This window comes from Neltuma alba, unplaced genomic scaffold, assembly GCF_004799145.2.
Source record: "Neltuma alba isolate B1F8T4 unplaced genomic scaffold, ASM479914v2 tig00012931_pilon, whole genome shotgun sequence".
NCBI lineage: Eukaryota > Viridiplantae > Streptophyta > Magnoliopsida > Fabales > Fabaceae > Neltuma > Neltuma alba.
In genome coordinates, this window is record NW_021637297.1 from 1,238 (window position 1) to 28,279 (window position 27,042).

The window sequence follows — 27,042 nt, forward strand, 5'->3', positions numbered from 1 at the left end:
CAATACACTTTGTATTTCATATTTATTCATTTTTTCAAAATAAATCCTGATGCTAATTACACATATTAATTGATTTTCATTATAATACACATGATTAACAAAGGTATTTTATGGAAGACAATATCTATTTATTACCAATAACTAACTAACTAAGTTTTTTAATATTCACATATTAATTATTTAGCTCTTATATCAAGTATATGAGATAGTAGATAGCATTTTGTTCACATAAATATAAGATGCTATATATTTAGCACAGAAGTTTCAATAATGCCGCCATCTATAAATCCGTGTGAAGAGCAATTTTTTGAAGCTGTTTTCATAGGATGCTTGTTCCTTTACGCCTTCCCATCCGCCTGCCACAATTCCCATGTCTCCACCTCAAATAATAATGATGCCCCTTATTTCAAACTCTCATCTCACATAACTGAAATCTCAGGATAGCTTGTCTTGCGCTAATGTTAGTGTTGGTTTCTAAAACTGTTTTCGCACGCAATCATCATTATCTACTTCATGTGCCTCTTCATGTACCTTTCCTCCCTAACCCAGTTAACTGAAATGTGTGAGAGGATAGGTTCGTGTGTGTGTGTGTGTGTGTTTATAGCTTTGTTACTAATTGCTAAGAAAAAATAAAGTTAGATGTTTAGAAAAGATAAATTTTATTGACATGTAGTAGATGTAATGCTCTAAAAAATGTATTTAGGATTAATATTTGGAATATTTAGTCTTTTTTATTTTTCTATAGAAGGATATTCTGTCTTATTACATGTTCCACATTAAATCTAGCACATATACAAAAACTTGTGGATAAATTTCTCCTCCGTGTGTAAGGGAGTATGATCAAAATGACCCAGAGTTGGTAAGCTTTATACTTAGTGTAACACCTCACATAATTATATCCATTTTACTCGATAAAAATATTTTATTTAAAAGTTCAAAAGTATTTCTAGCATTCAAATAGATCATAATTTATAAATATCTTTCTAACATAACTTAACAAAATAAAGCATTGAAATCCTATAGTCATGATAAATAAAAATATAACATAACATGTACTTGAGAAGCACAAAAGCCTTCATGGCTCATTCCATTAGCACCTTCCCTTCATTCCTACTAGATCCTTTACCTAAAAATGTTAATATAAAGGATGTGATCTAACGTTTCAATAACTAATGAAATTCTAATCTATATAGACAAACTATATATGACAAACGAGTTTATATTTGTATATCTATATTTGAATGCTTATGTATGAAAATCATAGATTTATATATTCAACTTAATTTCACTTTCAATTCAACAATATACTAATATCATTTTGCAATATATCAAAAAAATAATGCAATATGCAGCCTCCCTTATATCACCATCTATCCTTATATCACTAACTAGAGCCATAAGCTAACACAAAGTCTAATAGAAATTAATCCATTTTACTGGATTATTCCAAACTCACCAAAATTGAAGATATATCCGACTAAAGATATAGAGCTCAAGTTTGGACTATGGCTTCCCTCTTTTGCAAACAAAATAAAGGGGTGTCATATGTCCCATAGCTCCAATAAATTCCCAATCAAAGAAGAATATGGAAGAAGGGGTCTTAACAAGTGCCATCCACTATGCACCGAGTGATGACATACCAGGTGGTAATATTATATCCGTGTAAATTTTCTTCTATCCTTAACCCAACAATGCATATGCCATATGCAAATAATGTTACATTAGAAGTATGTCCTCAAATATATTATTAAATAAAATAGCAATAAAAGTTATGTTTCAATAACTATCAATATATTTAAATATTGAATATAATTAATAACAATAAATCTTAACAAAATAAAGTAATATATTAAAACATTTATTTGAAAACTTATAATATATACATATATTTCAGGATGATATAATAAAAACTAGTAAGTCCACAACATAATCATACACAATTCACATATACATGAAAGAACTTTCTAAGTTACCTGCGACTCTTTAGCTTACAAATAACTATACAATAATTACTCCAAAATTCTCAAGAATCTACAAAATTGTACATAAATATTTATTAATATATAAATCAAAACTATTCTAAAATTCTAAGACTACCCTCTAAACTAAAAATACATAAACAAATTAACTCTCATAGATCGAACTATTTACAATAGATACAATATTATTTGGGAATAAAATTTTCATATAATACAATATTTAAATTTAATAACTTAAATAAATATATATATTTTATTACCAAAATCTAAATATTTCACATTAAAATCTTAACTATTTAATCTATTTACTTAACCCAAACAACTCCTTTGGATTATAAATAAATTTTAAAAATTATTTGAACAATATATCTTTAACCTATTTAACATTCAAACTAATAAAAACCTCAATAATATTTTAAATAACCCAAATAATTTATTTAAATTCAATTTAATCAATAAAAACATTCCATATGCCTTGAATAATAAATTTTTCAACTAAAATCTTAATTTAACATTCTCAAAATAATCATAGAACAAATATAAAGCAATTAAAATGCATTAATAATGTATCTTTTAAATTTCTACAATCATATATCGTCAAAAGTCACTACTTACTCCATACCTAAATCACAAATTTTTTTCTAAATATTATAATAATATTATCAATATAAAGCTATAAATGTGTAGAAAATATTCATGAAGAAAATTTGATTAAAAAAATATATTTATGTACTTAAATAATCCTCAAAACCTACCACATATTCTGCAACTCAGCTAGCTTGTTCTCTCTTTTCCTCTCTACCTCACGTTCTCTGTTTCTCTACTTTTCGCACAAAATGAAGGGAAAACAAAAATTGCACGTATTTAATATCCTCGTGTTTAATTCTCTTCTTTGATTTTCTTATGCCTACATTACATCCTATTCCCTTCCTCAGCCACCCGTCCCTTTTTTTCTTTCTTCATTAATAACCCCCTCCCTTTTCTGCTGTCAGTGGAAAAAGGTTGGTGGGTTTTTTAAAAAAAATATTATTTAATCAATAATTTTCAATTAACTAATAAATTTACATATATATGCGTGTGTGTGTTTCAAATAGTATGTTACACTTAGATTTTGCTAGAACTTGATTGAATCTATCAAGAATAATGGGAAATCTCAAGTGAAGAGTTTTATGATTAGACGTAGGCTTAAGTAGTGGATGACGTGCGAAATTGTTGCATGAGTTGGGAAATCTCACCGGGCAGAAGGCGTCAAAAAATGATAAATTTCACTTTTTAATTAATATAATTGTTAAATATGATAAGGTGATGTGAGTAGGAGGAAGATTGAAGTTAAAGTAAATGTTTGAATGTAGGCCTTTGAATATTGATTTGTCAAATTGTAAGATGCTACATCTTCTGGTACACCAAACTCTATTTACGTGTTTTGTCTTTTGTGTGTTCTTGTTAGTGTTGTCCTTTTCTAGTTCTGGGCTTGTTTCTTTCCTGCTTTCTGATGTTCGTTTCTTTTTTGGGACTGATGCCTTCTGATGTTAATGGGCTCCTGGAATGGGCTATGAGTTTAGTCCACTTTCTGAGCCTTTTTTTATATTTCTTTTCATTTTTTGGATTATATAATTTAGCTTTATGTATAAAAATTGTACCCAAAAAAAAAAAAGAAATACTTGCCATTGTCATGAACCATCATTCATGTCTAATTTGAAACGGTTTGATTTAACAATTTTTAACCTATAATTTTTCAGAACAAAAAAACTACTTTCTTTTTTGACAAGAATGACCATCTTTTTTAAATGCTATATGCTTTGAGAAAACATCAATCGCTGTACACTTTGTTTTTTTTTATAAATAAAATATCAATTTATTACTCAAACAAAAATATTGTGCAAAGAGGCTAATCAATCACATTCGGTCGATTTGAACAAAGCCCAAATAAATCAAAGAAAAATGCTGGCCCATCAAGACAGAAATAAGAAAGTATAACAAACCTTCAAGTCAACAATACTAGCATGACGAGAACATAAAAGTGAAGGCAACAATACATAAATTAAAGCAGGCTCGGATATGAATGTAGTCCATGTCGTCCGGTTTTAGTAGGTGCACCCAAACTCATTCCAAGGTCGCCCAGGCCCCAGGCAGCGGAACAGGTTATGGAGAGAGAGTTGGGACTTATGGACTTCTGTAAGGAAACTGGTGAGGATGATCACCTTTGACTTGACTATGTTAATAAACAGGCTATAAGTTATTTTTATCCTCAAACTACTTGTAAAAGAGCTATGAGCATTCAAAAATTTTTTTGGCTCAATATTGTCTTAAAAGTATTCGGAAAAAAGCAATATCATCCTAATCGTTAAATTAATGTCAATATTCTCTTAAAAGAACTAATGGTTAGGATTACATTGTTCCATTTTTAAAAGTTTTGAGGCAATATAGAACAAAAATATTTTCGAACATCCACAACTTCTTTACAAATACTTTCAAGATAAAAATAACTCCTGACCTTGATAAATCAAAATTTACTCATAGTCAAAAATCAAAATTCACAGAGTCGCAAGGTTGAGGGATGGCTGGATGCGATAGTGACTTTTTAGAGAGCCCTTATTCCTTTCTATCCGAACCACCTTCCCGCACAGCTAGACCCACACACTATATTTATAAATCCAAATCCAAGATGAAACAATAGGCTTTCAAAAGAAATAGAGAGTCACTTTCAAAAGAATAGGGAATGCTTTGAAATTTCCTCTCACAATCATCTCCTCAAATTCAACATGAAACAATAGAGGGTCACTTTCAAAACAAACAACAAAGAGTCACTTTCAAAAGAATAGTGAATGTTTTGTAGTTTCCTCTCACAATCCTGTCCTCAAATTCAACACGAAGCAAGAGAGAGTCACTTTCAAAGCAAACAATAGAGAGTCACTTTCGAAAGAATAGCGAATGTTTTGTAGTTTCCTCTCCCAATCCTATCCTCAAATTCAAACACGAAGCAAGAGAGAGTCACTTTCAAAGCAAACAATAGAGAGTCACTTTCAAAGCAAACCGTGATGAGTCTTGGTGATTTACTCTCACAATCCTCTCCTCAAATTCAACATGAATCAATAGAGAGTCACTTTCAAAGCAAAATGTAGTGAGTCTTTGTGATTTACTCTCACAATCCTCTCCTCAAATTCAACATGAATCAATAGAGAGTCGCTTTCAAAACAAAGAGTCACCTTCAAAAGAATAGTGAGTGTTTCGTGATTTCCTTCCTTTGACCACCCCTCTTCATTCTTTAGGTTTCTCTCCTTATCTGTGCTACAAGTCTCTTCAAATCCAGGGAACTTTGCCTCAACGCCCATCATCCTCACCATTATCTTTACACCAATCTCAACATCTTCTCTTCTCTCTCTCTCTCTCTCTCTCTCTCACTTACCCTTCGCATTTTCCATCTGCCAATGGCTGATCCTGCGAGGTTAGTATACTCTCTCTCTCTCTCTCTCTGAATCCCATACTCTGTTTCCTCTCTGTTTTTTTTTTCCTTCATTTTTCATTTATTCACTCTTTAGATCTTTATATCTATACTTGCATCTTCAAGCTTCTTTGCTGTATGTAATATAAGTTCATAATAATAGTGAGTTTGCTGGTTTTCTGCAGTTCAAAGCCCTGGCATTCCATCTTTGTATTCTTGATTACAACGATAGCCATGGTTGTTCAAATGCACTTCCCCAACTCGTCCCCTGCAGATAAATACTCAGCAAACGTGTGGATTTTCATAGTATGCTTGTTCGTCTATGCATTTTCATCCGCCTACCACAAGTCTCATGCCTCCACCTCAAATAGTGATACCCCATATTTCAATCTCTCCTCTCACATAGCTGTAATCTCAGGAAGCATGGCTTGTGCTGTACTCATATCAGTGCTGGGTTCTAAGCCTGTTATAGCGCTCATCATCATTATCTACTTCATTTGCCTCCTTGTATATTTTTCCCCCAACCCAGTGACGGAAATATGCAAGAAGATGGCTGCATATGTGCACCGCAAGTGCAAAGGAGCTGATCATGACGATGACCCAGCAGACAACATGGAACTTGGAAGGAAATAATAAAAAACAAAGGTTGGGCAATCATCAGACAGGTGTAGAGTATTCCGAAACTGCGCGTGTTATAATGCTGTTGTACTGTTGACTGTTGTTCTTTCCCTTAGAAATACGTTTCTTCAATATATTATATGGAAGGCTTTCTCAATTATATTTGGGGAATTTAATTTAATCATGATTACATATATCTGACTACTCAGTCACTTAGTTCTTTTAACAAAATGAAAGGCATCTGTTGTATACTTGTGTTGTTTTCATCGGGCCAGGGCACAGGACTTTTTAATAGTTTAAACCTGAAGTATACACTATATAGCTTCTTTTAGAAAATAGGAATGAACTGGCCATCAACATATAAAGGAAATCGACATGAACGAATATCATATTTAAAGCCAAAATATTCATGTTATGGAATTGAAAATTGAAAATGCAAGCTAATCATTAGAACCAAAAATATGTTATTCTTTTTGGGTGTGACCTTCTAGCTCTCGGTCACTTAATGTTAGTATAATACTTGATAGAAGAGTTCATCCAAAACCGTTTAAATTGGATTATACATTAAGTCAAATCAAATGACAAATTGATAAAAAAAAAAAAAAAGGAACAAATTCGATTATAATTGAAGTTGGCTTTTGTAAGACGTAAAGTTTGTTACTACAACAGCAGGGCTTGCAGATCAACAATTTAAGTCAATGTCCAGTGGAGTAAAGATCAATGATGAGATGAGATGGTAAACTCGAAGCTGAGTGCGGGTGATGTCTAGCTTACATGAACAGAGTCATAAAATGCTAAGGGTATTTTGGTCAGGATAAATTGCCTCCGAGGAAATTTTGGATTTTCCATGAGGCAGTTGTTAATATTTGGTCTCCCAAGAAAAGGGGTTGAGACCTCAGACAAACCAAAAGAAGGAAAATCCGACACCCCTCTTCATTTCTCCTTCCTATTTCAGTTTCCATTGCCAAACAGCTTGGAGAAGTTGTCCAAGAAACAGAAGGGGTAAAATTTGGAAGAATTCAAAGACGAAGTTTAGATGTCACCATCTGTTTACCTTTGAAACAGAAGTACACATTCTCGACAATCAAACAACCCTCGGTATTTCCCAGTTAGAGACAACAAAATCCAATGTCAAACGAGAGAGGCTAGGATGTTAAGTATGATTACAAATACTGGCGAGAAATTCAAAAGTCAGTGGGATCGCCAGCACCTAAAATGTAGCAGACTTCACTCTTTTAGATATATATGTTGTTCTTTACATGGTTCCGTATCCTCTAAATAGTCAATCTGAACAAAAATTCGTTATCACCCTGTTTGGAAGCACTAAGCTCGTTTCACATATGTTTCTCGTACTTCATAAGTTATGACCCGAAACCTACTTATAAGCCATCTCGTTTAGAATATTTTCTGCTATACACTGCATACCAAAATTACAGCATCTAAACCGTGGACAACAATCAAGTTCACGAAACAGCATGTAGATCAGAAGACTAGGATGTCACGCTTGACAACATACGTGAAATAGTTGTTTTTATTAAGATACAGAAGTACTTGTGTTCATATTTTAAATATTGATATTACAAACACCAACACAGGCAAAAATAGGCATAACACTGTAGGAAGGGGGAAAAACTTTTCTGACTACCGGAACTAATTTATCCCGCAAGTACAACTGGACACTGCATATCCCAAATCAGTATTTCAGTACTGAGGCTATTTACTGCTAAAGTTGCATGTAAATGCATATCAAGAGAGGGCAATAAGGTCAATAAGTTGCGGAATGAGTGGATGGCTACTCAATAGAAAAATATGCCACACTGACTCAACTAAGACACAATCACATCAATATCAAAGTAGACATCAACAATGTAGAGTAAAATTCATGGCGAAAGCAGACTAGCTCGTAAAGATCAGAATAAAACAGGAGAAAATCCTTTTTCACGCAAGGATAAGTGTAATTAACACAGAGCGAACCCAGTAAAATGAAAGATTAGAATGAACAAATAAACTGGAGATTTACTGAATCATATATGTCTGCAGCAAAACCAGAGCGAAGAACACTAAAAAGAAGAAACTCATCATAGGATACAAAGAAATCGCCATACTAAGATCATTGTATGTAGCATGGAATGATGGATAGGATCAGATGGATGCTCAATATTATGTTCAGTGAGATTCCTTAGGTAAGATGGACAGCTCTTGGGAAGGGAAGGAAAAAAAGAAGTCATATCAACGGAAAGGATTCCACACTAATGCAAGCTCTCTGAATTCATATTAATTAGTTAAATAACTGTGTGCACATCACACAAAACAAAGCATTTGAAGGCAGATAACCCTCACGAGGCTACACCATCTGGTGCATCGAGCTGAAAGGTGTCCACAATCAATTCTTCAAGTGATGTATGGTGCAGAAACATGGAGGTGACGAAAGATAAGGATAAACTATCAACAACTGAATTTTAGCTATTATAATTTTACAGTTGTCAAATAAATTAATTGGTTCAAACATAGAACTCATACAAAGTAACATATTCAAGATAAGTTACTGCGTTATAGGAGCATTCAAATACCGAGAAGAAACAATTCGCATTTATTAAAGTCTCAATTAACAATTTTTATAATTGCAGGTTCTCTCTTTCAAAGTCCAGCTACAGTGGCAGCAAGATGAAAAACTATAAACATAAAGTAACTCAAGTAGCTTGGCTAAATAGAGATAAGGTTGTTGCATTTTAGTAAAAAAACGAGAAAGACAGAGAGCTCAGAACAGCACTTTCTAGTCTCAGATCAAGCAGGCGAGGCCAAAGCAATCGTTCCATTACCTCATTGCCCCCAAATGGTTTACAAGCTAGAATTACCTAACTCAGCAGGACAGCACTTTCTAATGTACTACCTAAAGACATTCACGTGAAGGAAGACAAGCATGAAGGTTACACTTAAATAGCAATGGCAAGAACTTCATTTCACTCCAAAAGGCACCAAAGTTGTGCACTGAAGGAGCATCACCAGATTTATCAAGTAGGAGAGGACCCCTAGAGGCAACTTGCCTCTGCACCCCAGGCGTGCCTTTTGGTACCTTAACTGCTTCAAACAAAATCACAAACACAGCATGTAGCACTTTGGTACTCAACTCATAGTTTGAGCTTAACTTCACATTCCTCTTAACAGTTTGAAAATTCGAATCAGCTGGAACTAAATTATAAAAGACATTGGCATATAGGGATGTATAATACAAAGAAGGAGAATGCATAGGTATCCATCAACCAAGCCGGTTAAACTAAACATATAGGTACCTGCCAAACAGTTCAAGTAAAATTTCTAACTCCCTAACAAACAGAATTTACATTCCACTTCATTGATATTTCATGTACGAACTAATGAAATGCACTATTAAATTTAAAAAATAACAAAAATCTGATAGATACCAATGCCCTTTACTAGTTTATTCTCGGAAAAGGCGTGGCAGTCCCACTACAGATGAAGACTCAGTCTAGGATTAGATATTATAATAATTGTTTTATGTTTTACGTCTATATATGTCTACATGTGACCATGTTATGTGTCTCATCTTACCCATTATAAGTGTCTTGTGTCAGTTACTACATGTTGTCATCAGTTTCATGTATCTAAGGCATGGTAGTTACTCAGTTATTTTGTCACAAGATAAACCCCATATTATGTATTCTGCCAAGGACATGAATGAAATACCATTCAGAAAACTGTAGAGATTCTCCTACTTCTACTTCTAGGATTAGATTTTGCTTCTAGAAGACTCCCACACCTTCTACCCCTTATTCCATCTCTCTCTCTCTATCAAGTTTCTACCAAAATCTCAATAAAAATTATAAACGATTTTCTTCAACTATTACTGAGCAATCACAGATTCAGCCGAGATTGTTAGTACTCTGAGATTTTGAATAACAATATTAAAGAGAGAAAATAAAACGAAGATATTAAGAAGATCACCCCCTATAAACCGCACATCATGCTTGCTCCTACAGTACAATTTTCGATAAAACATCAGTAAATACAAATGATTTGCTTGTTCACCGATCACCGCATTATGACAACATAAATTATTTTGTCACAGTAATGGTATGAAAGAGAACAAAGGGGTTACTGACTGAAGCTTGACGAAAACAACAATGTGGTGGAATTAAGCAGCACCCGGACTGGAATATAATTCAAGAGACCAACGCGCAAAAGCATTCCACATTGCAATAAAGGATCATATCATGACTAGAAACGAACTATTAAGTTTCAAAATAATTTCGATGTTAGACAGATTAGCAAATGTACAATTACTGAACATGTAAATAACAAAATGGGGGAAGAAACGTATACAACTGTGGGGATTAATTAATCTTCTTGTCCATTTTGGTCACAAGCTGGCGCATCTGAAACCTCCAAAACAAGAAATAAGCCAAGCCTAACCCAATCAAGATGAACATCCAAATATTATCGTCTTCATCCTCCTTCTTTGATCTCATTTCTTGTATACTAAAACTCTCCCTCCCTGAATTCTCCACTGCCCCCTCGTTCACATTTCCATATAACACATACACTCTATCCCTTTCCCCCACGGCAACCGACGTAGGAAACCTCTCCAAATCAAGATCAATCTTATCGTACACTACTCCCTCCGCCCAACTATCTTGGCTTTTCAAAAGCCATAGCTTATTCACGGGGGAGACAACAACAACGACGCCGTCACTCCGGATGGCTATGTCGTCCGCACCAGTCAAATCCTCGTTCAACAACACCAGCTTCACCCTCCCATCATCCTCACCTACCTTGAACATCTTGCCCGTACTGGATTGCACCACCAGCAGATACCCCTTGGAGACATAAGCAATCCCATTCAGCCCAACGGAACTATACGGTGTATCCCGGTCCACAGGATGAGCTGTGTACTGTGGCGCTCTCGAGAAGATCGAGGCCTCTCCTTTCTCGTTGACCTTCCAGATGTAGTTACCGGCGGAGTTGGTGACATAGGCATTACCCTTGTAATCCACCGCGACGTCGTTTGCAATTGGAGGGGTGGACTCATCGTCGTCGATGGCTGCGTTGAGAGTAGACAGGAAAAGACGTTGACGAGAACGGAGGTCGTAGGCGGCTAGGGCGTTGAAAGGTGGGAGAGGCTCCCGAGCATGGACGACAACTAGGAGGCGTTTCTTAAGGGAATCGACGGCGAGACCAGAAAAGGTAACATTTTCAGGGAATGAAGGGTCAGAGATAAAGGTTTCAACAACGCCGGCGTCAGAGACGGCTGAGATGACCCGTTGATTGAGTGATCCAACGAGAAAGTGCTGACCCAATCGGTCCCAAGCTAGGCCTTCCGGGTAGAGATTCAGCGACCTGAAATTGATGCTGTGGGGTGATCCAGCGATAACTGAACTAGGCCTTGAGATGAGAAAGGTGATGGAGAACACGAAGAAGAACAAGGCGTGCTCGGACGAAACCATTGACATTGTGATGGCTCCTTCAGGAAAAATTGAGGGCAAGAAGGGAACCATAATTAGTATGGTACTCACCCCTCCAAGTGTTCTAAGAGAATTTGGCAAGTAATTTTGTATTTTGTAATCACCTAAAATATCTATTGGGGGCCCACATATATCACTGTTTTCATCGTTATAATAAAATTTACATTATTCAAAATATACCGGTTTAGATTTAAAATTATTAATCTATAATTTTTAATAATAAATTTACTTCTTAAGAGGTGTAAATTATAATGGGACAATACCTAAGTTAAAGTTAAGTTCTTCCCATCAATTATGTCAAATTCTCCTATTAGATATATTCATGTACTCTATTTTTGAAATATTAACATTTAGTATTATTTAATTATAAGCTTATACATAAAAAAATAAAATACATGACCATATATACTTAAAAAAATTTGACACGAATATAAGTAACTTGACTTAGGTATTTTTTTATTATAATGTTATCCTTTTCTTAATTTTATATCTATTAAAATAACAAAACAGTTAAGATATAAAACTATTTAAATTGAATACGAACTATTTAATCAATCTGAATGTTACAAATTAAAATCACCATCCCAGGCTTATCTTTTTATGGCTATGGAATGTGCTAATGCTTATGCATGCTTTTTTTTAAAAAAGCATATGAACATCAGTTTACTTGTCTTTTATTTGACGTTTTTGAATAATTTTGTTGAAAAAGTACTATTTTTTCTTTTAATAATAAGATCTTATTTTATAATTTATAAATAAAATTTTATAATTAGAATAGGAGAGTATGTACTAAAATAATCAAATTCTGATAACTTTTATTTTTAAATTAAGTACCTGACAATTCAATTGAACTTGCAATCTCCTCCTAATGAATTGAATTCTAATATATTTTGACATATTATTGTATATTAAGCTTTGTTTTATCTTTAAAAAAGGAAGATAAATTCTGTTGAACCTAATGTCGACACGTAATCCCCCAAATTTGGCGGTAGAGAGCAACGAACAGTTTCTCTTCGAACCTCACCCACACTTCGTTCTCTTCCCTTGCTCAACGAAGCAAACGTCTTCTGGGAAGAAGCCACTACCAACTAATGCTACTCAGGGCATCATTGTCACCGCCTGGCGGAGCCGTTGTTTGCTCCGGCGAACAATTCGGCTTCTGCCATCGTCATCGTTTTATCTCTCTGACTGATCCGGCTCGCGGTCATCTCAACAAAAGTAGGTCACGACCCACTAGCACCAGCATCTTCATTCAGCTTGAATCCAATGGCAGAATTTTCGAGAGGGGCCATAGCTCAAAGTTTGTGTTCACACCCAGGGCTGCTGATTCTACCCAATCTGCCTCCGTTGATGTTGGTAACAAGACCATTGTTCCGGATGAGGGATTCTCACTTTCTAAGGTCTGTTTGTTTTGCTTGTGTTGTGGTAGTTAGTATTGGGACCCAATTTAGTTATGTGAAAGGATTTGTAGGGTCTATTATTTAAAATCTATCAAACATAGGAAGGTTTTGTGAGAGAATGCGTGGCGACACTGCGAAGATTCCTTTTTCTTTGGAAAAGAAAAGTCTTTTTTTGATGTATTACCGGAGAAAGCGTTGGTATGATGTCAAGACTTCGGCGAATATGACACTATTCTACAATCAGAACTCTTTAGCATCCCGTACGATATGAGTTTAAAACGTTAGTAGGTCGATCTTTACTTATTTTTACCATAATCTTCAAGTTCAGTTTTACTCCGCGAAGAAAGAAACTTGATAGTGCTGGTTTTTAACATTCCCATAGTGAGAATGAATTTACTTTTGTTGGACCAACGAATTGCCACAAATTCAAATTATTTTGCTTCAAACTTTCAAGTCATAAACAAAATACCATAGTGAATGCATTGATTGTCTCTATTATTGTCCTGCTTTCTGATGGAACTCGGCACTGCAAGTGTTAGTTCGTGTTAACTGACTTGCTGATTCGGATGGTTTTTTTGTTTTTCCTGTTCCCCTCCCTATGAAATTTAATGACTAGTTTAGTATCATTTATTTATCGGACAGACTTTCAAAGGAATTTCGTTTATTGCAGATTTCATTTGGCGTTGTTGGTCTAGGTGTTGGGGTCTCACTTTTGGGGTGAGTTTTTCCCCTAAATTAAAGCCTAATAGCCATATAAAGTGCTTCTTTTTATAACGATGGCTTTTTTGTTTGAAATATACAGGTATGGTTTTGGGGCATATTTTAATATCCTTCCCGGATCAGAATGGTCTGCTATAATGTTAACGTATGGGTTCCCTCTTGCGATTATTGGAATGGCACTCAAGGTGAAAGAAGTGTTCATTAATTCAAAAGTAGTTATAGTATGGACTATGGAAATTTTGGCTAATCAATGTTGTTGATGTTATTGTAATTGAGTATTTCATGCCTATAATTTTTCTTACTGTTAAGAAAAGGGGGAAAAGTAAGGCCTTGCCAGCCGAAATTCTGTGCAAGGGATGGTCTTCAGGACATGCATCATTATCAAAATTTGACTTTTGGGCTCTAGGGGATGCTCATGCAGTTCACGAGCTTAGTTTGGTTTATATTTTGACAATTGGGCCATCTTTTTTTGCAGTATGCTGAACTGAGACCAGTTCCATGCCTGACCTATTCAGATGCTCAGAATTTAAGGGAAACATGCGCCACCCCAATTCTTAAACAGGTAATTTTATTTCGATTATGAATCACGGTGTCCTTTTAAGTGTTTTTCTGATGAGTTTTTCTTTTCCAGTTCTAGAATTTTAAAATATGTCTCATGTTTTTCATATGTCTCTAGTTGAGTGTTGTCTTCTCTGTTCTGTAAGTACATCAGCACTGTTCTATTTATTGATTTGGCCAATATAGTTGCTAACTTGGCACATTCATGCTATGTAGTGTGTTCATAAAGTTTGCCCCTTTTCCTTCAGGCTGGAGTTTTTACAGAAAATTTTAATCATAGCTTTAAGAGTTAAACATGCATTGAATAAAATGTGATTGATAAAAGAGGCAACCTTTCATCGCCAAACCAACTTGATATGTTCACAATATATTTTACTGCAGATAGTTAATGCTCATGCACCTGTTAACATGATTAATTTTCTTATGTAGGTAAAGTGAAATGTACATATTCTCTTTTTGCTTTCCTTAACTAATATCTGTTTAGAAGATTCTATTTTTCTCAAAGGTAGGAAAATGCGAACATTCATTTGTGGCAGAATATTTCTTATTTTCTTTGTTCTTGCTGCATGATTAATTCATATCTGCAGAATGATGTCTTCTTAGTGGCTGAGCGATTAATATTTTCCATCAAAACTATAATTGTTTATGCTAGATGAGAAATGACAGCCAACAGAATTATGAAAGATGCATATCAATTATCAAAGTTACTGCTTTAAGATTTGTTTCTCCTGTGATTACCCTCTCTGTGATGACTTCAACTTGAATTTGTTCTTTCTGGGAATATCTAACGCACAAAGTGCAGAAAGTACAGCCTAGATACAAACTTCGTATTTCTGCTGAACACTGATCTCTCAAAAGTAATTACATTATTACTTAATGATATAATCATAATTGGATCTTCTCAAAGTGCTTCTTGGCGCTTCTAGATATACTATAAGAAAATAAAATCACGTAATGATTTTATATATCATGTATACATCTTTAGATTGAAATGTTTCATTCACTTCTATATCCTCATTGTGCATTCGATCATATCCCAATAAATATGGTTACAAAATGAATTTACTGTGTAAAATGTTCATGGCCTTGTAGGTCAAGAATGATGTCACTCGATTTCGGTATGGGGATGAGCAGCATTTGGATGAGGCTTTGAAACGGATATTCCAATATGGGCTAGTATGTTATTTGACTTTACCGCATTTCTTTTAGAAGCATAATAGCCTTGTATATTATTATTATTATTTTCTTATCTCATATTTCAAGGGTAAAATCAACTTCTGTTTCTTTGTTTTACAACATGCACAAAAGCAAGTACAGTTTATTATCGAAGGGCTTTTAATGTGAGGTGAGATGAGTTGTTGGTGCACATTTTGACAACACGTACAGAAACTGATAGTTGTGGATAGCTTCTTCAGTGAGGGAGCATTTTCCTCTTCCAATGATGTTTTAAGTGCATGAGGGGCTTCTTTGTAAGGTCTGCATTACCAAATTGGACAATATTTTCAAGAACAAAATTGTAATAAAAGCTTGATTTGTTGGAGGAAGCCTGTGAATTTTCCCTCTTCCCCTCTCATGAAACCCCTTAGGGTAGAGCTTGAATTGTGACAAAACTTAGACCTGCCATTCCTGGTTTAAAAGTTTGATTTAATTTATTAGAAAGAATTCATGGGGCACAGTGTTTCTTCATGAAGGCTACAGGAAAACCTTCATCCAAAAGTTTAAGCATTTAGACCCTTCATCCAAAAGTTTAAGCATTTAGTGGAAGGCCCTTGAATGGTTTTTATATTTATCATCTGAAATGGTTGAATCCTAGTGAAAATCTGGAATCCTTTAAAGTACTAACAGATGCTGCACAGAGCATATGGTTGGAGGAAATTTTGAATATTGAGCAACATGATGACACCTGTTCACATTGATGGATTACAAACAAATGAATTGCATAATGGAACTGATCTCTTTATAGGGAAGAATGAACTCGGCACTCAAGACAGAATAGCAAATTGGGGGTGCAATGGTTACATTTTTGGCAGTTGGCATATGCAGTTATCTCTTTTCTGATAACAGACATGATTATAAGGATGTAGTTCCACTCAGTTTTCATTATGGTAGAGTGTCAAGTTGCCAAATGTGTGATGTTTTTTGAGTCGTAGGTTACTTCTTTGCGGTTCATTAAGCTATTTTTTTTTTTTTGGCATACCTACAGGACACCAGCTTTTATAGAAGGATCAAGGCAGAGTATCGGACAGCAAAATCCATAAGTATAGAAACTAAATAACTAACGTGATAGATAAATTTGAAATAGAATTCGAATATATCTAATTCTTTCCCTGACCATGGGGATAAAGATATAAGGAGTTGAGAAATATAAAAAACATGGAAAAAGCTTAAGCTGCTTCCACATCCCCTCAAGCTGGTTGGGAAATGTTTTTCATGGACGACTCTCTTGTTAAGATATTCAGGATCTTCTTGGTCAGTCCTTTAGTTAGCATGTCTGCCAACTGGTCATTTCTAGGGACACAGGGAATGCAAATATGTCCTCTTTCTTTTTGTTCTTAACTAAATTACTTTTATAGTTCTAAATGTATGGTTTGACATGACTCTGTGAAGGACTGGATTAGTGGCAATCGAGATAATTGATTTCCTGTCACAATAGATTTTCGAAGTTGTGGGGCTGTGGATGCTTAGTTCCTTAGCTACCCTTTCAATCCACAATGCCCCACAAACTCATGGGCTTATAATTTAAATTTGACATTTCGCTTCTTACTCCTTATTAGTAGATTTCCACAGACAGAAGTGCAATTATTAGAAGTGTAGCTTCAGTCACTTGTATTTCCATCGATATATGCACCAACATAGGCTTCTGCCTGCGATACCCCTTGCTTTTCTAAAGCATTCCTCTCCCTAGTGACCCTTTAGGGTACTTCAGGATCCAATATACTGCCTCAAAAAATTCTGTTATGTGCGACTGCATAAAACAAGTCACCGCATTAAATACAAAAGCTATGTCTGGACATCTATAGGCAGATGAGCCTCTCAACTATCTTTTGATCTTTTGATCAGTATGTCTTTTCCTTGTTTGATTGGAGCTTTATGTTGGCAATCAACTATGTGCTTTCATTGGTTAATGGAAATGTCTACTTTTGATCCAGCATAATCAATTTCCAGGATGGATTTCAATGGGCCAAGATCTTTAATTTCAAATATAATAGATGATTTTTCTTCTAGTTAACGGTTCTGCATCATCACCACCTATCTAGATAACGTCATCCACAAAGACAATTGCAACAGGAATTTCACCATCTGAATGATTAAAAGACAGGGTGGAGAGCCTAATTCTATTTATATGCCTTAATTGTTACCTGATGGGGTTTGACAATCGTAAAAGCTATGGTGTGAAGTTCATTTCTTTTTTGTCTGAATAATCAATATTTGTGAACTGAATTGTGATACTTACATGATTTATCTAACATGAAAGTGTTAGTATATATTTTTAATCTTGGCTCATGAAATTAATTTAGCTGCTTTAAAATTCCCAGGGAGGAGGAATACCAAGGAGGAGTGCACCTGTTCTAAAAATGATTCGTGAAGAAGTATGATTTTCCTGTTTTGGTTAATTTACTTATCTTTTCTATATCTGATGTTTCTTTGATGCTTTTTTAATATTGATCTGATTCTATAGGCAAGCGTTAAAGGAAAATATTGGCAGTTCTTCATTTTCTAGAAAAGATGATAATAGTTTGCGGGAAATTATTGTACTAGTTCATGTGTTTCCCTTTCTTACAATAAGATCATGTTTTTTGGAAAAACACTTTCCCCTCATCCTTTTACTATCTATATATAATTTTAAGTAGTTATTTGTTATGACAGCTTTTTAATTTCTTTGATTCTGTTTTCAACTATTATGTGTGTGACATTTTAGTCAGTCTTGATGTGATATCATTTTTTTTCCCCTTTTAATTCTAATCTTTATTGTAAGCCTACGCATTACAGGTTTTCCTTTTAATCGATGTGGACAATTGGCACGCTATAATATTCAGCATTTATTCTTTGGCTTATGTTTAGATCCCTTGTATATTGTCGTCTCAATTATGTGGGACTGACCTTATAGCCATTTTGGTAACTCAAGCTCATGTCAACTTCATTTATGGAAAAAGATGTTTGATCTACGTATGCAAGGTCCCAAAATTTGCGTGATTGCTTGCTAGGTTTCCTCATGCCATAATCTGTGTTTAACTGAGATGCTATCCTGAGAATGATTTGATAGAGAATCTCTTACTTGATTAAACTCTATGGTCATTGCTTAATTGATTCTGCCTCATGATTAGGTCACACCACTTGGTAAATACTGTTTGGTCCTGGTTTTTGAGGCTAAGGCTCTGCAGTTATCAGATTTTGAACGGAGACAGGTAAGCAACTTTCCTATACTGTAGTGTTTACTATTAAAATGCTCACGAAATGAAAGAGGCCAACGAAATATTCTATATTCATGTCTTACAAATACCCCAAAAACAGTTCTTTCTCTCATAAAAGGTTCCAGTTGTTTGCTCAAAAGGGGGGGGGGGGATTCCAGTTGCAAATATCATTGGATGACCACGTATGCATTTGACTTCAATGGAATGAGGAAATGCCCTCGTATTTATACCTAAAAACCAATTCAATATGCAAAAACTAACACAGTATTTGAGGGGACCTCCTTTTAGTGAAAAGTTTAGAGATCTTGATACAAAGTTGAAAGTTGCCAAACTATATGTACTAGGGCATGATTATTTGGCCCTGAACTGTAAACCAAAAAGGGGGAACCCAATTGTCTTGATCAGTTTAGCTTCGGCAGTTGGTCAACCTTGACAATTTCAGTCGAAAGATTCTTGGATGATCCAAATCGATCCATGATCTATTTTCCGGATGCATGTTCATCCATTTGTAGATCATTTATTTGGACCGATATCTAATCCATCCAATCTGCAAATTACTTAAATGTTACACTAAAACTTTTTTTTTGGCCGAAATGTTAAAATGTATAGTTTAATAATAATTTATTCTGTAAAGTTATGGTTGATGTATTTTAAAGCAGCAACTTTAATATTCTGCTCAAAATTTAGAATGGTAAAAAAAAAAAAAACAAACAAACAAAAAAGAAGAAGAAAGGATTGCATGTGCTTATATACATGTGCATGTGTGCATACCTACACACATGTATATATAGTAGGCGACGTGCATGTGTAGGTAGCATTTATATGCGCGTGGTATATACACATTCTTGGATTTAAAGGGCAGGTCGAATAGATCAAAAGTGAATTTGTCCATTGGAAATTCATGATATATTGGGTTGGTTCCGATGTATTTTTATCTATAACTTTAATCTTAATATGCGGATTGAACAGACTTGTAGATGACGTCTCAGTCACTTTATTTATTTATTTTTTTTAAGACAACATATTTTGAAAGCTTTTACCATTTGTGTCGATTGCTTTTGCTGTTCCACAATATTCCATTTAATTGAAGTATGAGATCCTCAGGCGTGTTAATATCTCGGTATAAATGTCAACTTCTTCAATTATGTGTGTAGGCAAAATTTGCGTCATTCTTTGGCCCCGGAATTACAGCGGAAGTCGGTAAGTCTTTATAATTGTAGGTTGTTCTGGTTCTCAGCAAACAAGTATGGATTAAAAGGAGCTTTTCACTTCCTCTCCTCTTCCCCTTCTCATTATTGGATCAAAATTTCAATCGTTAAGATTTAATATTTTATAAAACTTTTATCATTATATTACATATTAAAAAAAAACTAAATTGTTAAAAGTCGATCGAGATAGTTCACAATTGTAGCTTGCTATTAAAATATTTTATAAAATAAATTTTTCCTGCATCTTTTCATTACAGCTCTAAACTGTACTGGCTAAATTTTAACGGTTTAAACTTATTTATTTATTTTTATTGTGTAATATTATAATAGTTTTATAAAATATCAGATCTTAACTATTGAAATTTTAACCTAAGGATGAGAAGATGAGAGGAAGGGAAGAAGAAATAATCCTCTCATATGAATTAAAAGCCACAAATTTTAAATAATGGATGCATTCTGATGTATTAATCTGGGTGCAGCGAAGGGTGAGAACGATCTATACGAGGTTCGGCTTATATCTGATGCAGATGCCAATGTATCTCCTTCTTCAAGTGCATGACAACTTAGTCTCCACTGTCATCATGCTGTTTTATTGAATCACATGAGTTGGGTCCCTTGAATTTCATGGAAATAGTAGATTGTAAAGGCAACAAATTGTAAATTTTGAAATTCACTGAAAGGAAAAGGAGAAGCAGTTGGAAAGAAAAGGCCAATACTTGTGGGGAGCACATTATTTTACTCTTGATGTACAGGAAGAAATTAGTTTCATATCTGCTGAAATTTTCTAGCCGCTGGTTATTTGTGTTTGATAGAGACTTGGGGTTGCTCTATTGGTTTTGAGATGCTTCTACCAAGAAGCTCATATGAATTGCAGGGCATTGGCAGGTCATTGACATATAATACTGCTCTTATTAGAGGTAAAACATATGGAGACAAGTGAAAAGAGTGACAGGTTAAAGAAAATGGTTTATTTGACTTCACATCTCTCTAATTAGGAATCCACAAGAGCTTTTTTCCCCCGGATCATTGCACTAATATTTTGAGAACGACTTTTTTGGAGGCAAGTGGAATGTCTGCTCATTACTCCCTCCGTCTCTTATTATAAGAAACAACTATCAAAATGACTTCAAAATGCTAGTCAAATTTAACTAAAAACAATAAATAAATGTGCAAGACATATACTTATTTTTACAATTATAATGAGTGAAGAGGCAATGAGAATATATAAGAGGTAATGAGTGAAAATGTATTGCAATAAGTAACATATATTTAATAGGGTAAAAGCAAGAATACTAATTTAAAATTTCAAATATCACTAGTTTGCTATGAGAGAGATTATTCTTTTGAAAAGGGACAGAGGGAGTAACAATATAGAGCTGCTGGTATCGGCTCCCTAGTGTTTTTAATCTTAATTGGAGGAAATTACTGAACAAGTAACAGAACTTACCGATGGAGTTCATCAAAGAAGAAAGAGAAATAAGTATATTGGAGAGATTAAAGGAAAAGGTAAATATTACTCCCTCGGTCCTAAATGTAGGATTTTTTTTTTATAATATAATTTATACTACAAAATGGATCTTAAATTATACTAGAAAAGGGTATAAAAGGGGTTTTATATTTAGAACCAAAAGAGTATTAATCATCAAAAGATTGTTAGAGGCGTAAGTCTGTAGTTTTTGGCTCTACTAACTAAAGCAAATATACCATGTTTGATCCAAATGATAACACTCTAACTCCTGACACTTGAACAATTTTACATTCTAACTCTTTCCCGCGAACTTAGGGTGCCCCTAATAATTGTGTGGAATGCAGCTTCCTTGAAAAAGTTCTGCTGAAAATTGGATTTCACAATTGTGTTGAGCTTGTTATGCAGTGTTTTACTGAAGCCAATACTTAGGAAAGAACTCTTTTGTACAGGTTCCTTAGTTTAAAAATAAATAATAATTGTTAGTGTCAATTATGAGAATGAGTGGCACAAGCCAATTTTCACCACACAATGGACAAATCATAAGATCATGATCACTTTATCCTTTTAATAACCCTTCTTATTATTTTATCTTCCGTTTCTTTCCAAGAAGCACAAGCTCAACCAGCAACATTGCTGAAAATGTATGCCTTTCTTTATCATGTTACAGACTCTTTTCCTTGACATCTAGCGATGAAGATGCTGATCTTTATATGCCTTCCCTTCTCTTTATCTTTAAGCCTTTTCTTCTTCTTGATCCATGGAAAGCACCCACTTTGCCTGTAAAGTTGATCCACTTGCGTCCCCAACGCATGATTCTTTTCCATTTCTTTGTCTTTATCCTTCTCTTCTACCTGTATATCCATTTGTTCTCTCACATCAATGTCACATCATGGCAGACAGATCTCTATGAGAGAAAAGGACGTGGACCTCAAATAAGATGAACTTAAGTGGATTCTGCTTAAGTCAATCATGAATAGATATTAGAACAACTAATAAGTAAATTTGATTTATTTAAACATTCTTTTATGAAGTTATATCAAATATCTTTTTCATGAAATGTTCCTTTAAGTTATTTGTCAAGAATTATTAAATAATAAATATAAAAATGTGATAGATATGATTTAGAAATGGTGTAAATGAGTTTTTCGGCCTACCCTTTTCAGCAGACAGACTCTTGGTGTCAAACACAATTATTCCAACCAATGCAGAATCAGATAAAGATGACAAATTTGAAGTTTCAATCAAGGGACATGAATTATTGAAGGTTCTGCTTTATTAAAAATGACAGCATCTCTGTTCCTGATTGCACGAATAAATGCCCTTCCAAAATGTTGCAAAACAAGTACTCAATTATTAGATATTTTTCTCACTTAGAAGTTCTAAATGGCCAAAAAGTCACGAGCAATAGAAGCACACATAAGAGTTGGCCAGAAAATGAAGAGCACTACCATACAAAACTCATTCAATAAGGTGGTTTATGGAATCCCTCATCATCTTGTTTTGCAGTTCAAGAGAAAAAGAATAATGTCTTCAGAAAAAATGGTGTTCTATGCAGGTTATAGAATTTAATGGTTCAAATTTAGTTTCTGTATGTGGGATCTTTGGGTAGTGGAAGCCTGCATGTTTGTACACAAGGGTTTCATATGATAACAGATTGGTGAACAGAAAAGTTCCCAAGGACAGAGACAAGTTCAACTGTATAATTCTTAAAAAGCAGAGAGCTTGGGAAAAGAAAGTATGAAGGGACCAACACTAATCGAAGCTGCAACACCAGAAACATAGGAGGGACCAACGTATGTATCACTACCCCACTTTGAAAGGGTACTATCTAATTATTCAGCCTTCAGATTCCATTTTCCTTCTTGGAAATCACAACCAGTGGACTAGGGTCCCCCCCCCCAAAAAAAAAAGGAAAAGAAAAGGAAAGAAAAATATCCCCTGAACTTTTGAATGATAAGTTTGAAAGTGTTGAGAAAGTGTACGTATTTTATTGACTTAATGATTTGTTGCACATACCATAATTTGGAGAAAAATCCCAGTTAAATCGTGTAAAAGATTTTAAAACGATTATTTCGAGAAAGAAGTGAAGGAGGAGTAAGAACCTCTTGGTCTGGTTTGGATCTTGCATTTGAAAAAGGTGAATCTGGAATTTCCTTTACATTTCTGTCTGTGATGGATGGAGTTGAAGCAGGGCTGGGGCTGCTTGAACTGAGATAAGGAAGAGTACTTTGAATCCCCACATCTCTTGTCTTTCCCTCTTTCTTCTTTTCTGTACCAAAAAAAAAAAAAAAGTGATTCAATTAGTAATACGAGTAGTTATACATAAAGAAAAAATTCCAGGATCTTGAGAAAGGGGTTTATATTATTATTTATTGTGTTTTGAAATAGAGAAAAATGGATGCAATTCAGTACAATATACTTCAAATACGAGGGGGGGGGGGTGAACGTACAGGGTTATCTCAGACTGGTGCGAGGAAAAAAAAAATAGAAAATAACAGAATATATACTGAAAAAATTCGTCCAGTTCTATATCACCTCCACTAAGGAACATTAAGTCATTAAGAAAATAAGTGGGATCTATCTCAAAGAAGTGCATGACAAAAATTAAATAATCTGAATAAGTGAATATTAGAACCTGAAACTGAAAACCGAAGAACCCCATCTTCTTCTTCATGTGTGTCAGTTGATGATGTCTTTGTCTGAGGATTTCTTGAAGAATAAGCTGTAGGATTATCAAACATGGTAATAGCTCTGTTTGTTGATTTACGAAATGATCTTCCACTGCTGATCAGAGCTTTTGAAGATAAACATTCTAATGGTACTTCCCCAGAAAGGGGATTACATATATACTTCTCTGCTTCATTCCACTTTGAATTCAAAGCTAACCCATCTGGAGATAAGCATGACCTTGCCTGTAATGCTGCATCATTACTCCAAATCAGTCAAATCACAAAAGTTTGCTTTGTGTCAATCTCATCCTTTTAACACCAAATTCATATCCTATATATTCTATAGGCGCTAATCTAGAACCCTACATGCTTTTTAACCTAGTACATGGACAATAATGGAATGAGTGTTCAAAGTATATATTAATGGGTTATAGTCTGTATATGAACTTTTTGACTAATTATGAGTTTGATTCTGTATTTATTTTCTGTTACCTCTGATAGCGGTATTGAAGGAGTAGGTGGAAGGATCTATTCCATCTGCGAACCCAAAAAAAAAAACAAGAAAGAAGAAGTTGTGAGAAGAAAAACTCATGAACTCCCATGAATGAAAAAGAAGGAAAGATAGAAAGGGAAGAAATAATACCTTTAAAGGTGTATGCAGGTGAAGAAGCAGCACTGGAGAAAGTGATGTTTGATGATCTAAAAGACCTAGTTTCATCATTAAAGCTTCTGATATATGATGCAGAGTACCTTCTGGACTTAGTTTTCACTCCATTTCTTTGTGCCTTCAATTCCCATTCTCTCAAGCTGAACTCTGAACTTTCACTTGTCTTTGTGCTGTAATTAGGAGATGCTTCCATGGCTGAGGCCATCACTGATATTGAAGGCCTGTCTATATATCTACTGTACTGAAATTTGCAGAGATTTGACTGTAAATGGAAGCAGAGACATAACCAGAACGAGGGTTTAAAGGATGAAGAAGAAGCTATTGGCGGAAACTAGAAACTGGGTTTTTCTTTCAGTGCAAAGACTGGGCGTTATGCCAAACTTCTCTCTGTGTTTGAGTCTGTGTCTCGAAGTTTGCTCTTGCCTTTTCAACCTTTTAGGTGCATAGGCATGGTTCGTTTCCTTTGACTTATATAGTACTCCTCGGTCCTAATTATAAGACCCAATTGACTTATTGAGGAGATTAAGGATAAGTTAAGTTTATTTATAATAAATAAGTGTTGTCATTCTTAAAATATCTTTACTAATTAAGTATAGCTAAAACTATCATTATTAGAAGGATTATCTTGGAAAAAAATGCATAAAATATAAGAAACAAAATGGATTGGGTCTTATAATTAGGACCAAATAAAAAGTCAAATTGGGTCTATATTAAGGACCGGAGGAGTATAATTTTTTAAAAGAAAAAATATGAACATATTTTTTTCTGGTTAAGGTGTATTTGGCTGCATCTAGTATCCCACAATATTTTATGGTGCATTCACACACATGCATGCGTAGTATTTCTAGGTGTGTCTAGGACCCAGAAGTTTTTTTTTCTTTGTTTTTATTTGGTGCTAAATGCATCAAAAAATATTTTTAAGTGCTAGACGCATCTAAAAAAATGTTTTAAGATATTGGATGCATCAAAAAATACTTCACAATGTTGAACATACTTTAGGGGTGTTGGATATAATATAAAATACTTAAGGATACTGGATGCATATAAGAAAATATTTTAGGGTGAAGCATCTTAACCCTATTTTTTCTTTAATCATTTTATGATTTTTTCTTTAACCCTATTTTTTCTTTCAACTTTACAAATTAGGAAGGATATCTTTCAATTATTTTAGAATAATTCACGTGCTAGAATTTCAAATAAATAATAAAAAAGGTTACTGCATAATAATGATGATGCTAAAAATATAATAAATACTTCACAAAAAGGTCTCTATTTTTTGTGATCGTGTGAAATGTGTTTTAAAAATTTATTTCTCATTTTAATAAAGAAATAAGAAGATTATGTTTAAATCTTACAGGTCAGAGTTGAAGGTAGCTTTGTTTTTTATTTTAAAATTGAGCAACTATTTGTAAATAAAATAAAAATGCATTAGGCTAAATCTTGCTTAACTTGTTACCGAAAAAAATTGCTTCACTATAATGAAGTGATCATTTCGCAGTAGAAAATACTTTTGGGCATTAAATCAAATTACAATTAAAATATATTAAATTATTCATATAAAACTTTTTTTTTTAATTTGATAACTAAAAATTTAGGTGACTTGGATCGCGAGGGTCACCAAGACTAGAGTATGCTTTCAGGCTCAAAGAGTTCTTACAAAAGTACTTTCAACTAGAACTTTTGAGTTATGAGTTAACTTCTTACCAACTGGATTAACTCTTACTGGTATTCATATAAAACTCTTTAGGACTTTTTGTCCACAATACTTGACCGAACCGACTAAAAGACTTATTAATATAATTTTTCAACTTGAGTTTTAATACGACGTGGAAGAGCTTTTTTAATTGGACTTTAGATTGATCGTAAATTAAGGAATCTAGTAATAAATTTATGCCATGCGAGCCTCAGACGATTATGGATCATTAAAAAAAAAATAGATTGGCAAGATTTTGCTGCCAAGTTTGTCAGGGGACAATAGAGAAACATACTTTTATTTATATAGGAAAAGGGGATGGAGTGGTTGATTGAAGAAAGAAAAGGCCAAATTTTGTTAAACTTTGTTTGATTTGAGTTTTATTAATTAGATACATTGCATAGGCATTTACTTGGACAGTTCCATTTATTTAATATTGTCACCACATTTTGGAATTATCTGGCTCTATTTTTAAGATAAAATCTTCCACAAAGTCTAAACAAATCCAATGTGCTCAATTTCATACAATTCAAATTGTATTTTTGCAGGTTTTCAATTATATTAAATATCTCGCATCAAAGATAATGTCTCAAATTTTGGCCAAACAAAAATGTGTCTAATTTTTTTCACCTCGAAAAGGTCAGACTTTTCTTTAATATTTTCATTTGAAATTTGATAGATGAATCAAGTACTATTTAATTTGATACTGACAAATTCGTTTTTGATAT

The 27,042-nt window shown here is 34.1% G+C and overlaps 3 protein-coding genes across 4 annotated transcripts; 1 reads left to right on the forward strand and 2 right to left on the reverse strand.

Moving 5' to 3' along the window:
• Positions 1–10,229: 10,229 nt before the first annotated feature.
• Positions 10,230–11,510, reverse strand: LOC114732726 (uncharacterized). Its single transcript, XM_028920062.1, has one exon. The coding sequence runs from the start codon at positions 11,505–11,507 to the stop codon at positions 10,392–10,394; it is 1,116 nt and encodes a 371-aa protein (XP_028775895.1). The 5' UTR covers positions 11,508–11,510; the 3' UTR covers positions 10,230–10,391.
• A 1,008-nt stretch (positions 11,511–12,518) lies between these two features.
• On the forward strand, positions 12,519–20,681 carry LOC114732725 (thylakoid membrane protein slr0575-like). The gene is made up of 9 exons (XM_028920061.1): positions 12,519–12,919; positions 13,590–13,636; positions 13,722–13,824; positions 14,115–14,201; positions 15,290–15,373; positions 17,734–17,787; positions 18,523–18,603; positions 19,764–19,809; positions 20,297–20,681. Exons 1-9 carry the CDS (start codon positions 12,611–12,613, stop codon positions 20,374–20,376), a joined length of 891 nt encoding a protein of 296 aa, XP_028775894.1. The 5' UTR covers positions 12,519–12,610; the 3' UTR covers positions 20,377–20,681.
• Positions 20,682–21,710: 1,029 nt separating this feature from the next.
• On the reverse strand, positions 21,711–25,042 carry LOC114732727 (uncharacterized). 2 transcript variants are annotated; one of them, XM_028920064.1, is made up of 5 exons: positions 24,598–25,042; positions 24,447–24,491; positions 23,921–24,205; positions 23,388–23,554; positions 21,711–22,136 (listed from the first exon to the last, which is right to left on the reverse strand). In XM_028920064.1, the coding sequence occupies exons 1-5, from the start codon at positions 24,824–24,826 to the stop codon at positions 21,942–21,944; spliced, it is 921 nt and encodes a 306-aa protein (XP_028775897.1). In that variant the 5' UTR covers positions 24,827–25,042; the 3' UTR covers positions 21,711–21,941. The 2 variants fall into 2 exon arrangements, with proteins under 2 accessions (XP_028775897.1, XP_028775898.1); XM_028920065.1 differs by having other exon boundaries at positions 22,012–22,239.
• Positions 25,043–27,042: the final 2,000 nt, after the last annotated feature.